The 14995-nt window shown below is 44.6% G+C and overlaps 1 protein-coding gene across 4 annotated transcripts in view; it reads right to left on the bottom strand.

The window, feature by feature from the left end:
* The window catches only part of Myo5b (myosin VB), a 301342-nt gene that overhangs the window by 179214 nt on the left and 107133 nt on the right, over positions 1 to 14995 (bottom strand). For all 4 annotated transcript variants that reach the window (XM_078030049.1, XM_078030050.1, XM_078030051.1 and 1 more), the window contains exons 2-3: positions 8501 to 8611; positions 846 to 1017 (exon numbers count right to left, since the gene is read on the bottom strand). In XM_078030049.1, coding sequence (XP_077886175.1) covers positions 846 to 1017; positions 8501 to 8611 — 283 coding nt within the window. The remainder of the gene's footprint in view (positions 1 to 845; positions 1018 to 8500; positions 8612 to 14995) is intronic.

The following is a 14995-nucleotide window of genomic DNA, read 5'->3' as shown; positions in this document are numbered from 1 at the left end:
AGGGTTTCCCTGCACAACCAGGACGACTCCCGCGGAGGCACCCTGGCCCACTCCCCAGCCTGACCTTCAAGTTATCTGCTTCTCAATTAACGGTCTTATTTTTGCCATATCATCTACCAATATTCAAAGGAGAAGGGGGAAAAACAAACCTTTGAAATACAGGAAAAAGGAGAAATTTCAAGAAAAACATGACTATTTCAGGACTCTTTCATGCATCTGTTATGGATGCTTGCTCAATATTCATCAAGCATCGCATTGATACACAGGCAAGTGACAAAGTGAGAAAGGCAGAACTTTTGACTGGAAAGCACAAGTCAGGCACACACCTCTAGCCGTGTGCTGGGTGGCGAGGGAATGTGCATGAGCCAGCACACCAGAGCAGACTTACGTCCTCTAAACTGGCCACCCCACTGGATGCTGTGGCCCAAGCCTGTAATCCTAGGAACTCAGGAGACTGATGCAGGAGGATCATGAGTTCAAAGCCAGCCTCATCAACTTAGCAAGGCCCTAAGCAACTCAGTAAGACCCTGTCTCTAAATAAAATAAAAAGGATGGGGATGTGGCTCAGGGGTTTACAGCCCCTGGATTCAGACCCCGAGACCAAAAAACAAACCACCCATCCCGCAAGTTATAGGTCATTTCTTTAGTTGAGCTGTGACCAGCATCAGTCATCCCACAGAGGCTAGGGCAGCCAAATTTAGCCACATGCACTGATTACAAACCTTTCCAAAGGCCAAGGTGAAAGATGCATATAAAAAATCGGGGTTCTTAACCACTTGAGCATAGTTAAATCTAATGATTATAGGCACTCCCAAATATGCACAGCCAATAGATGCCCCACTTACCACAGTAAGTGTAAATGTGGTTGGACTCCAGGAAGCGGACCTTCAGATTATGCAAAACTGCAGGCTCATGGAGATAGCTGAGGGCAGTGAGGTCGTTTTCTCCCACCAAGATATCCGGATTCCGTAAGAAGGGTAGCTGGTTGTTCTGGGCGTCAACTGGATATTCCCGAATCTAAAGAAACAAGCAGTAGGCACAGAAAGACAGTTATAAAGCATTTAGCTGTATTCCAAGTCCTGTCTTGACTTGGATCACTGTTCTTCAGGGGAGCATAGGTAATAAATATTTTAAAGGTAAGCTTGTCCTGTGCCTATAATCCCGGCTACTCAGGAGGCCGACATGGGGGGAACCTCAAGTTTGAGGTCAGCTTGGGCAACTTAGTGAGACCCCATTTCAAATACTTTTAAAAGGCTCCGTGGTATAGTGCTGACCTAGCATGCATTAACCACTGGTTTCAATTACCAATACAACAAAAAAATAAATAAAAGAACACAAAAGACAAACTGAACAAAATACCTGTAATTCCATGAGCAACCAGCCCTGGTAGAAAATTTGTTGATTTACTTTCAGGATACCTTGAATTTTGAAGCATTTAGCTTGTGTTTATAGCACAGAAGACTAGGCACAAGAAATTTGGGGAGCTTAACCAGATTTAAGAGCATACTATTGCATCTTAAAGAATCAAACACTGCCAGTGTCTTTAATTCTAATTGTCACAGGGCACTCATTCCCCCACCTAGAAGACCTTCCTTGATTGATCACATTTATTGTGACATCCCTTAACTGTCTCTCAACCCATACTCTTTGTATTTGGATTATTTTGCAGCTCTGTCAAGGGCCTCAAGTTGCACCATGTGCACATAGGTTACTCCACAATCTAACTTGGGGCACCTCTAGGGCAACCATTTTGCTCTGATCTAAAGTACAGTAACAACTTGGGATATATATGTGCAACCAGGGAGCAGGATCATGTATCTTAAGTCAAGTCTGAAGTGTAACAAGTTAGCCTTGTATTCTTGTTTGGTGCAGTATTGGAACTACATACATGCTCAATGTTTGAGAAAAAAATTATAGTTCTGTATTTACATATGTAGATGTAATTTTTAAAAGATGGTAGTCCCATTTTTAAACATTTAAACATCAAGACCTAGCTGCTGCTCACATTTTACGTGTTAGATGTCTCTTGGTGTTCTTGAGAATCATCTGGGGAGCTCGTGAAAACAATTTCCTGAGCCCAACTTAACATTTTGTGAATGCTCAAGTAGGGCCCAGAGATCTAAAATTTAACATCCCCAGTACTTTTGATATAGATAGCCTGTGGATACTATTGTTAAGAATCACTACTCTATATAAATGTTTTAGATAAATTCTATGAACAGACTTAATTTGCTAGGATAATAGCCAATTTTAAGAGAATATAAATATCAGAACTCCTTACGGCCCACTTTAGAGGCCCTCATACTACCAACTCAAGGTACATTATGAAGTCACCAATTAAAGTCCTATGGTGATAGGTGCTAAGTAAGTAGATGAATGAAATGACCGATCTAGAAGTAACTGCAAGCTATTTATGGAAAATCTGAACATGTTAAGATTGCAAATCAATGAGTAAAAGGAGTGAATGTGCTGGGGTAAACTATCTAGCCCTTTATTTAAGAGAAAAGTTCCACTCTGGCTCAGACCAAAATAAAAATGGAACAAATTAAAGCCTAACGAGAAAAGTGAGCAAATATTTAGGTTTTGGCAAGAAGGACTTTTGAAGGATGATGCGAAAGCCAGAAAGATGTAGGAAAATATTCATAAATTCAACTACAACATAGGACTTTAAAATTTATCATAAAACACCATCTGCAAAGTCCAACTGGAGAAGGGAATGAACACAGCAGAATTCATACTATTACCCAGTTTTTTAAAAAGCAAGTGCACTAACTGAAGTTGGGCACAGAAAACAAAATCACAAAGTAAATGACATATGAAAAGCTGCTCACTGTCGCCAGTAACCAAAGAGATGCAAATAAAATAATTCAGCATTACTATGACCAGATAATCATATTTAAAAATGAGACACTCACAGGATGTGTGGGGCAACAGGAAGATGTCATGTGAATGTAGACTCATCCCACCTATCTGCAGGGCAGCAGGTACTCGGACCCTTGTCCTAACAAATTCATCTTCTAAGTGATCTGATCTTTATAGTAGAGCTATAAAGAACGAAGGCAAAATGCGACCGACCCAGTTGGTCAGCTAGTTACCCAGAGTGTTATGCCAAGTTAAAATAAATCATTTTCATAAAACGAAAGACAACAGTCTGGAATAATGTCCCCATAATATCTGGTTTTCTTCTCTTTACTGTGTCCTGTTCATTTTTTCCCTTTAATGTTAATTGAGGGCCTTTTCTGTGGAAAATTCCATTTAAGCTTTCTCTATACAGGAAACTAGTAAACTATCATGAAGATGCAGAAAAAATTTCCAGAAGGTGGGGAGGGAGGAAAAAAAAAAAAAAAAAATGGAGCTTTGAAGGTTGATTTTTAGTTTATTACAAATTTGGAGTTGGTAGCTGTGCTACTGTGACTTCCATTACTGTTATTAAATACCTCAGATAGTCAACTTGTGAGGAACAAAGACTTATTGTGACTTTTTCAGTCCACAGCTGCTCGACTCCATTGCTTTTGGACTCAGGGTAATGTTCTTCATGGCAGAAGAGCCTGGTGGAGCAAGCTCCTCACCTCACAGAGCCAGAAATCAGAGGAGCCGTCCAGATCCCAGGACTTGGTTCAAGGGCACACCACGAAGACCCAACTTCCTCCCACTAGGGCACCTACATCAGTGTTTCTCCCAACAGTACCATGGCTGGTGATAAAGCCTTTAGCACACAGGCCTTTATGGAACGTTTAGGATCCCAATCGTTAGTCACTTTCTTCACCTGCTTGGTTGGTGGCATCATTGGGACTCTGCTGGACCACCCTCCCTGAGCCATTCTAAAGACATCCAGAGGGATGCTTTGCACCTTCCTGTAGCCCTACCTCAAGCTGCAGCAACAGCTGCAGGTGGAACTGTGAGTCTGAAGGACACCTCCGCCCACATCTCTACATCCTGAGGCAGGAACGGCAGCTTCCCCAGAATGACTCCCCTCTCAAAGACTCCCTGCAAGCACGCAGATATAAAAGAGTATGCAATGGGGCAAACACATTCAGATATACAAGTGATATTGGTTACAGTAGAATTGATCAGGAGCAAAAATGCCCAGAGCAGCAGAAAAGAGGGAGGAGCTGCCAGCTCAGCATTCCAAGCCACAGATTTCTGGGTGTATGTCCAGAGGGAAGTGGGGTGGGGGGCTTAAGAACAAAGTGTTTTGTTGTTGAAGGGATCTGAATCGAACACTGCCACTTCACTGCTCATTGTGGCGTCAGAGATGCTTGCCGAGTATCTGACCACTGAAACCTGGGAGAGGAGCAATGCCACAAAGACCTGTCACTCTCGTGTTCTACAAGAGCACAGGGGCAGCATGCCCGGAGCAGAGGTGCTGGCCCTTGCACTGGAAGCTGGGTGGAGACTCAGTACAGCTGCAAATACCTATTTTTGTTTTTAATTTTTCAAACTATTTTTAATCAAAATGTCTGTAAGTATCAAAGAGATGAAGACTTACATTCCTGTCCAATCCCACAAATGTCAAGCAAAGCAGGCTTGGCTACACCAAGGCACAAGTGGAGGACATTCCTCTTTGTAAAGCTCATATGCTTCTTGCTTCCTCTCAGAACTCACGAGCAGTCAGGGTTTTGCACTCAGAGGGACCATCAAGATCACAAACTCAGGTGACTGCATCACTGTGGTGTGCCCATTTTAAGTCCTTTGGGTATTCACCGAGGAACGGGATAACTGAGTCAAATGGTGGTTTCCGTTCCAAGTTTTTTCCATACTGCTTTCCAGTAGTTGAACCATGTGCAATCCCATCAGCAATGTAGGAGTATCTCTCCCACCATATCCTCACCAACCTTTATTTATAGCAGCTTAATTCACAATAACCAAGCTATGGAACCAACCTAGTTGCCCTGCAGTAGGTCAATGGATAAATGTGATATCTGTACCCAGTGGAATAACTCAACCAGTAAGAATGAAATTTGGGGGGCTGGGGCTATAGCTCAGTGGCAGCGTGCTTGCCTAGCATGTGTGAGGCACTGGTTTGATTCTCAGCACCACATAACAAATTAATAAACAAAGTATTATGTGGCCCTCTACAATTAAAAATATTTTTTAAAGATGAAATTGTCATTTGCCAATAAACAGATGGAACTGGAAACTATCATGCTAACTGAAATAAGAATCCCCAAAAACCAAAGGCCAAATATTCTGTGATGTGGAACTAACTCATAAGGGAGGGGGAGTGAAGAATAGAAGTTCATAGGATTAGACAAAGGGGAATGAAAGGAGAGGTATGGGATTAGGAAGGACAGTAAAATGAGTTAGATTTGACTTTCCTATGTTCATATATGAATACATGATCAGTGTAATTCCAAATCATGCACAACCCCAAGAATGGGAATTTATACTCCAGGTATGTATAATAGTATGCCGACATATACTGCATGTATATCTAAAAAGAATTTTTAATATTTTTTAGTTTTTTTTTTTCATTTTTATGTGGTGCTGAGGATTGAACCTAGTGCCTCACACATGCCAGGCGAGTGTACTACCACTTGAGCCATATCCCCAGTCCCTCTAAAAAGAATTTTAAGAATGACATTAGGATGTTATACACCATATATGTATACTATGTCAAAATATACTGTCATGTATACCTAAAGATTTAAGGAAAAAAGGTGAAAACAATTTTAAAAGCAAATCAAGGAGATTGGGGGAGAGTTTTCCCAGCCACTAGAGGGCAGGGAGCTGCTTGTGAGGGAGGCGGGGCCAGGAGAGCGCTGACCTGCACAGGGCTCTACTACCAGCCAGGTGTCAGGACAGGTCAGCATCTGCTGACATATCAGATCCACCTTAGCAGCAGAATCCCAGGTGGAGGGCTAGCTCGCACTATCATAGCTCAGGGAGGAAAAGGTAGAGGCCCATCCTTATCCCCAATAGGTTACCATCTTACTGGCTATAATACAAAACTTCCTGTATTATTTGCAACATGGAACAAGCCTGTTTCGAGTCCACTATGTACAAAGCACCCAGAGTAGTTAAAGTCATCGGGAATAGAATGGTGGCTTCCAGGGACTGCAGTCAAGAATAGGGAGATTGGAAAGTTAGCATTGAATGAGGACAGTTTGTTTTGCAAGATGAAAAGAGGTCTGGAGAAGGATCATGGGATGGCTGTACAACATTGTGCATGTCCCTCAACTATACACTTAATGGTTAACATGGTAAGTTTTATGTTATGTTTTTATTATGGCAATCATGAAGGATCATAAGTGGGGGAAATCTTGGAACAGTGAGCAGCCCAGATACCTTGAAAGTAGAAGGGAAAGATTGGCAGTAAGGTCCTGCCCTAAGGCTAGAGTTAGGAAAACTTTCTGGTAGAGAATCTGATTTTAACTCTTCGCTTCAGCAACGAAAGAGACGTTGGCCTTCGGGGGTTAGGGGCAAAGACTGAGGTGGCTATTCCACCAGCTTGGTGTTAGAGAATGGTTCCAGCTTCGGGGGGGGGGGGGGGCGTGCTTCAAATGCTCACCCAGTCATGCTGCTCTGGACTCCTTCCGGTGCACAGCACCTGGGTCACTCCCAATGTCACCTAGAGCCAGTTAGGGCAGCCCATGAGTAACCTGGACAGACTCAGACACTCAGAGCCCATTATTTCTGGAGCACTACTTATTTTCAGCCCCAGGCTTCCTGTCAATTCCACACTGACCAGCCTCAAAGCCAGAGAGGGAAGAGATGGACCCTGGACAGCTGCCAAGATTAGTCATGCAGGGCCAAATCCAAGTGCAGCGGGGAGGCAAGCATCTGCTCTGTTTTAGCAACACAGCAGATCATTCCTCACTACCTCCGTACAACTTTTAAAAACACCCACCCACTTGAAAACATCAACTGAAGTGAAATCTGTTGGAGTAGAAGACTATTCATGTGGGTGGACTCATTTTGTTTCAGGCAGAGGGTGGGAAGTTTTTCAACATGGTAAACAGGATTCCATCTGCTGGGAGTTGATTCTCACCTGAAAAACTTGGAGGGGGCTAGCAAAGCCTGCCTGTCAGCAAGAGCAAGGTGTGGGTGGGGGACCTTGGTGTTGATACTTCCTAACCAACTCACTGTTCTGCCCTAGTTTTACTAAGTAACACACCCAATTATATTAACACAAAACAGCAGTAGGAGAATGTTCAAGATGGGACACTGTTCAATGGGCAGGTTCATCACCAACCATCTAGAAAGGTGGGCAAGACCAAAGAGCTTGAAAGAGTGACAAACAGCAACAGTAAATAACGCAGGCTTCAGGACATGGTTCAGACTTTCTAATGCTGTTGGAGTTTAGAGAGGTACTGATCACACCAATCCAAACCTTGCCTACAAGCAATGCCCACCCTGCAGCCCAAGGAATCCACCCCAGAAAACAATCTCGACTCTCCCTGCACCTTTGCTAACAATCAGTTTCTCTCCCGCTGTTGTACACGCTGCATGAACTGCTGCCTCTATCCTCAGTCTGACGCTACCTGTCCCCTTTCCCCACTGGGTCCTAGAGGCACTGACTTCCTTTCCTTCCAAAATGAACTTAAGTTTCCACACATCCAAAATGAACTTAGTTCTTAGGAATTTGGCACACCCCACTGCTCTGTGGCACACTCTCCTCCAAGCCTGCACACCAACTCTCTGGTAGCTCCTTCTGCAGTCCTCAAGAAGCTGGACCTCTGAGCACTTTCATCCCAGCTGGCTAAGCCTCCCTCCCGGATCTACTGCATTTCTGCCTCACCTCTATTGCTTGTTCACTGTCACCTCCAGCACTGCGATCCCCAAAATGTGGGGTCACAACTGTCCCCAGTGCTCATTCTGAGCACTAGAATGTGTGGAATGCACGAATCAGAGGTAGCCAATGGCTCCTGGAAAAGGAGACTGAATGGAAGCTTTCAGGAGGAGAGTTTTAGAGTTAATACCTCCATCTCCTTTTGATGACGACAACCTGAAAGTTAATCAAAACAATGCATCCAACACATATGGAGACCCTTCCTGCCAGGTACTACCCTGAAGTGTACCTGTTACATCTTACCCCATGTTGTTCTCAGAACTAGTCTAGACAAACCATCATCCTGTTCTCCAGGGAGAACAATAGGCCCAGAACTGCTAACGTGTCCAGGATCACAAAGCCAGCGATGGCTGAGGCCGAATCCACCCAGGCAGACTGCACTGCAACCCACACTCCTGCCACCTTACCTGCAACGGCCCCCGTGCGAGTCCTCTTCCCTCTCCTCCCCACAGAGAGGCCTCCATTGCCCTCCCTCCACTTAAGATGCTTGCCTCAGCCACAAGTGCTCATACCTATTAACCCCAATGGGCACTTAGGTGACACGCCCAGGGCAGCCTTGGGGTTAGGACTTTGAGATGCATTGCCATCGACAAGAAGAATCCAAGGGCTCAGAAGCTCCAATGGCCAGGAGAAAGCCCAGCCCACAAGCTACCACCAAGTCCTGATCAGCACAGGCCTTGGCTTCCCACACCCAGCGCCAGCACTTACAGTCTCATCTTCCAGTTTGAGCTGGAGGCTCTTCTCACCCTCTTTGTAGTCCTTGGTTAATTCAGCTGAGCGCCACACTTCATCCGGGTCAGGGATCCAGACCCTTGTGTACTGAAAGATGAGAGGGGAAAAAGTTCAGATACAAGGTGAAGTATGCAGGGTCCTAAACATGTGTCATTACCTAGGAGGGGCCACTACTTCTAAAGCCATCTATCATTCATTTCTGATATTACAAAGAAAGCCACAGAATGGATATTACAAAGAAATCCACAAATTCCCATTTGGGAGACCTAGCTGATATTCTGCGTTCAGGGATAAAGCCACTTTCCCAAACAACAGGTCAACCAAAACATGCTTCAGCATCCCAAGTTGCCACTTTGTGGCTTATACAATGCAAAAGTTAAACATGCCCCCACATCCTCATTCGACCTACCCCAGACACTATCCTAACCTTGTTTAACCTAGCCAACCTTTGGCAGGAGACAGCACGGCCCTTCCAGCCAAGTGGTGACACCTGGAGCAAACTCCAGCGACTTGCCCGATAAGTCTTAACTTGGCATTCTCAGCCCCTGCTGCTCACAGAATCACCCGGCTTCATATCAATGTTTATAGAAGCACAATTCACAGTCGGTAAATGGTGCAATCAACCCAGATGCCCTTCAGTAGGTGAATGGATAGGGAAACTGGAACACACAATGGAATATTACTCAGCAATGAGAATAAAATCATGGTATTTGCAAGTAAATGGATGGAGTTGGAGACTAATGCTAAGTGAGGTAAGCCAATCCCAACAAATTAAAAGCTGAATGTTTTCTGACAATGAGGATACTGACTCATAATGGGGATGGGGGCGAAGGGGAGCATGGGAGGAATAGATGAACTCTAGATAGAGCAAAGGGGAGGGAGAAGGGTGGGGGGTTAGGGGGTAGTAAAGACAGAGGGTAATGATGTCTGATTCCAAAGTACAGATATGAAGACATGTATGGTGTGACTACTTTGAGTACAACCAGAGAAGAACTGTGAAGAATTGTGCTCTGTAAGCGTAATATGAATTGAATTGCATCATATATAACAAATTAAAATAAATAAACCACCTGGCTTCAAGAACATGAGTCCTGGTCCGGCCAATTCACCAGGAGTGACAAAAGCTCCCGAGAGCACCCCATGTTGCACTAAATGGCAGCATCTTGGTCTACTGGTGTCACCCCTAGCCCCACCCTCCACACAGCTGCCAGACTGATTCAAGTTCTCTTCTCACAGGTAAGCAGTTTCCACGGGGTGTCTTTGCTTCAGAAGCTGTGTACATAGCGACGTAGTTTTCTTGCCACAGAATATTCTTAGAAAACTGGAAACTAGTGGCTCTTAACTATCAGGTCAGCCAGAACGTGTGCTTGGGTCAGCACAGTCCACACCTCACTAGTGGAGTGACAACTCCAAGCCCTGTGGCCAGCCAGGCAGCTGCCCGCACATAGGCAGCCAGCTGGCTTTACTTAGGTCCCGCCTCCTCCCAACCACTGCAAGATTATTTTTCTCCAGGTGGTCACTGGGCTTTTTAAGAATAAGACCCTGAGCCCTACTAAATTTCTATTTCATTACTAAGCAGGAAAGTCCTACAGTAATAAAATCAAACTTATCCAAGAGAAAGCAAACATCCACCAGTTTTCATGCTTCACATCGCAATTCAGGTAGAGAGCCAAAATCATTCATTCTGTTACCACAAAGAAATCCACAGAATGTTTCCTTTCGCCCTGCCTCCTGAGCCTGCCTTGTAAGACAATATTATTCTATCTTTATAGAAAGATAACATTTTGAAACAAAGATCTGTATAGTTATAGTACCCGAGAGCTTCTGAGTATTAAGAATCTTCAAGGTAAACTTTGAGCATTTTCCAACCTTCCCTGTGAACATCCCTTCTCCATTGTCTGAGGCCACCATCCACCCAGCAGCTATGACCTGCAAGATCCTATCCCTATGCTTTAGATGAGTGGTCCTATTCCTCAGCCTCAGTACAGTTCTCTAGTCACTATGCTGAGGTATACTCCTGGGACTTCCCCTCCAGTCAGCACATCCAAGAAATTTTACCTGAAACAGCCTCAGTGTAAATGGTGTCCCAATGGCTCAAGACAGGGAAACAACTAAGAAGAATTAAAGCAATCCCAACAGGAAGCAAATGGATGTACTGAGGCCGGGGGCTCAGCCCAGCTCAGCTGGGAACTTGTGTGCCACACTCACTGCATAAGTGATCGTAGCCAGAACGGGAATTAGTCACTCCTGACTCCCTCTGTTAATTGAACTCACCCAGGGTGAGAACTTATCTTTATACTTACATAAAAATGTCTTTCATTAGACCAAAAGCCATGGGTAGGTGGAAAGTTTCTGAATTTCCCACACCCACAGAACTAATCAACACCAGGTCCCACCAAGGGGGACTGTAGTGCTACTTTATTTAGCTCTCTGCTCCATGCAAGGACCTCAGTCAGCATCACTACCACCTGGGAGCATGTTGGGAGTGCAGGACCTCGGCTTCCACCTAGACCCACCACCCGGCCACTCAGAAAGGTGTGCTGACCTCCATCAGAACTCGCATGCCTGTACTCGGGTCTGCTCCTGCAGCACCAGCTCACTTCCCTTTGTAAAAGGGTCAGCAAATTATCTGCAGGCCAAATCTGGCACCAGGTCTACTTTTGTATAGTACATGAATTAAACTTTAGAACTTTTAAATGGTTGAAAAAAATTAAGAGATCAATGTTCACATAATGTGGAAAAAAATAAGTCAAGTTTTGTCATCTATAAAGTAAAACTGGAATACATCCATAACCGTTTATGCATTATCCATGGCTACTTTAAGACTTTAATGATACTGTTCAAAACAGTCCTATGTCTCAAAGCCTAGTAGACTCATTACCTGGCCCTTCACAGAAAGGTTGCCGACTTCTATCCTTATTCTTGCTGGTTTAGGGCCAGGATCCTTTCCTCCCCTGTTCAGAGAGTCCAGCACCAGCACCATCCCCAGAGCCAGCTCCCCAGTGAACTGACACAGTATGGCCCTCTCTGATTAGCTGTATCTGATTTTGCCATCATTTGTCCTCACATCAGTCTCACATAATTACTGTGATAATTTCAGGCATACTATTGACCATCTTTGCATCCTTGAGATCTAGCACCTCCTTAGGATAGAGGTGATGCTCACTACACATTCACTGAGCACAGGACATCAACAGAATGTGTGCCCTTATGGGACACTTAGTTTATACAGAAATACATTGTGGTAAGCACCATGTAATCAGAGTACAAACATGGAAATGCATCCCCTAATTTCAGAACGTATCATCTACTTGGGTCAATAATTCACATAAAAATATACTCTAATAGGGTGTCATGAACAATTCTGGAGAAGAGCAGTGGCTACTTAGTGGAGGGAGAGAAAGCATAAGCAACAAGGTAATGCCAACTTAAAGTTGGATGCCCACATGCCCTCTAACTTTTACAAGGATGTAGGATACACAGAGCTGATCAAGCCAGTTTTAGATTCAAAGCTAGTCCCCACTTGACACCTGGAAGTGTGTGGATATTGTCATACATATGTCAAGCTCCACAGTAACACATGTGGACATGCATTACAGTAACAGGTGCTCACTGTTAAAAATAGAGCGTCTACATCAGTCTGGTTTGAGGGTGCAGGATGGCTGGCCTCCCCTCTGCTTCTTCATTTTTACCCTCCTCCATAGATTCTCAGTCTCAGGCTCTTATGAATTACTGAGCAAGACTATTTATCCAATGTCACATTTACCATACATGATGAGCAACTTACAGGACAGCTAAGGATGGTTTAACATAATCAAATTTTTCATATTGGCTTTGCAAACAACGTCCAACCACTTGGTCACCCCCAGATTGTCTCACCTTGAGCAAGATGCATGGCCCCTGCAATCCAGCCCTAAGTGGTAGAGGGTCAGTGCATAATAAATGGCCAAAGAAACAAACTAGGAGGGAAAGAGGCCAGTGTGCAACTGTGATGGCTTCAGGAAGGAAGACAGATGAGTTCTGAGCTTCCAAAAGGATTTGCTGAGAGCCATAGCCAAGTCGCAATGAGGCATGGCATTTTTGCCAGAATGGAATGGTTGAGAGGTGACACCAGCAAGCCATTGAGATGATAATGGTTATGTTAAGCTGTGTATTCAATTGCATATTAGACCCCTGCTGTCCGCCTTGGCTGCTACTTTGGAGTTCCCGGAGAGCTCCCATTGGTTGAGGAAGTGCCGGAGGAGGGATTTCCAGTTGGTGTGTGGTGTGTCCCGGGAGAAGGCCTCGTGGGTGGCGCTGGTGGAAAAGCGCAAATGCAGTGCCGGTGAGAGTTGAAATAAAGTAGTTGCTGTTTGAACCTACAAGGCTTTGTGGCGGCTCGGTTATTCCTGCCCAGCCAGACTGCGGCAAGGATTTGGAAGCGGGTGGGTTTCCTCTGGGGTGATGAGATGCCCAGGCCTACTGATGTGGTGGCCCGTGCAGCACTGAGCAACATGAGTGCCACTGAATTGTTTACTCTAAGATCAGTTGTTTTTACCTTCTGCAAATTTCCCCCAAAATGCCACACAGCTGTGGTCACTGTGCTGGAGTCTCATCTGCGATGTAGCAGTAGGTCAATATATTTCCACAGAAGGCTACCATCCTAAACATATGGATATTCTTTACAAAGGTTCTGAGTTGCCCCTCAATAGCTTTTCACCTCCAAGGAATTCCTCCTGTCCATGACTCTCCCCTCGACCAGCCTTACTCCATGGCAGCAGACTGTTGAGAAGGTAAATCTCCCCACATAACCCGATTACAATGCCATACGATTTGTTGCTCTTAACAATGCTAAGTTCTACTATATCCAAGTCAAAATAGCAAGCCTGACCTCATCACCAAATCAAAGAGATTTTGGTGATTTTGGAAAGAGCCCAATATTTTGGCTACAGAAGGCAGATAGGTACATCAGATACATTAGGACTGAGCTGTTCTCCAGACCCGTAGTTCATTTCTCTGCAGAGTTAGCTGGAGCCAGTGGCTTCCTGTGACAAAAACTCAAACTGTACCGGAGAATCACCTGGGGAGCTTTCACCAATTCCCATGCCAGGCGACACCCCTGCATCAGGCTCTGAGGGCAGGAACCCAGCAGTGTTTTTAAAGCTTCCCGTGAGTCTCCTGTGCAAGCAAATTAAGAACTAGTAGTGCATGTGGAGTGGCTGATTTGAAGGGTCACCGCAGCCCATTATGTGCCCATCAGCTTGTGGATTCTTTTCAGGAGCTAAAGCACTCTTAAGAGCCCCATTAAAGTGTACATAGTGTCCAAAAGAGCACCTCGCTGACCCATTTATATGAACTTTCACACAGTCCAGCACTGGTTTTGTATGTGGGCTCCACGGTCAGAACTCCTTTGGTGAGAATCCTAATCACTTATCAGCTTAAGTTGATGCACAGTCTCAGCCTCAGTTAAACAACAGACTAAAAATTATACCAACCTTATGATGTGTTCTCAGAATTGAGCCCATAGTACAGTGTACATCAGGTGATGATGGTACGTGTTGTACTGTCCAGAAAGCAGGAGGCTGATGGGACTGGGATTAGAAGATGAGCCCCAGGTGTTCCACGGTACTGGAATTCTTTTGATATCCTGCAGGTTGTAGTGCTTAGGTAGCTACGTCTATCAAATTCAACAGCTGGATTTAGCCCTCCTCATTGCAGAAACTAAGAAGTTGTTCTCAATGCTGGCTGGCACATAAGAATTACCTGCAGATCTTTAAAACACAGAAGCACCTACACCCAGGTGCCACATTTCAACAATTGAGAGATCAAATCTCTGGGAGTAGAATCAGGGCACTCTATTTCAACTTAAACAAAACCTTCCAAGTGATCAATGTGCTGTCCTAATTAAAACCACTATTTCCGGTGAAACTTAGAGCCAAGGTGGAACTTGGAGGAAAATACAGGCATCTGAAACATTCACACTCTGGAATTGTCCATGCTGCCTCCATAACCTTACACCAACACAAGTAAAATTGAAAGGAATAAAATATTTGACATAACTAAAACCAAGTTAAGATGAACTGAGTCATCAACCCTATTTTATGGTGAAACCTGAGGGTTTAGAGTACTAACCAAGTTGCCAAGAGTAAAGTCTACCAGAACTGGGGGGAGGGGTGGACATCAGTCCAAGTCTCCCACTGTCTACCCCTCCTGAGAAATATTAAAGATTCTGCTGAGTATGTGTTTTATATAGGCACAGTGTCATGTGAATATGCATAAAAAATTATAAGTGCCCATTAGCAATGGCACACTCAGGTAAGCCGGCAGGTATGTTCAGTACTAAGGGTGAGTAAGACTGAACAATTAGGTGCAATGAAACCTGGGCGTGAAGCTAGGCAATATGGACAGAGCTCCCCAGGAAGGGACAAGACCCTAACTTGGTGGCTAACCATATCTGCCTGTACATTCCTCCCTGTGTTTAGGGGGCTTGCT

The sequence above is a fragment of the Ictidomys tridecemlineatus genome, chromosome 13 (genome assembly GCF_052094955.1).
Source record: "Ictidomys tridecemlineatus isolate mIctTri1 chromosome 13, mIctTri1.hap1, whole genome shotgun sequence".
Taxonomy (NCBI): Eukaryota; Metazoa; Chordata; class Mammalia; order Rodentia; family Sciuridae; genus Ictidomys; species Ictidomys tridecemlineatus.
This window is presented reverse-complemented; position numbering and strand designations above follow the sequence as displayed.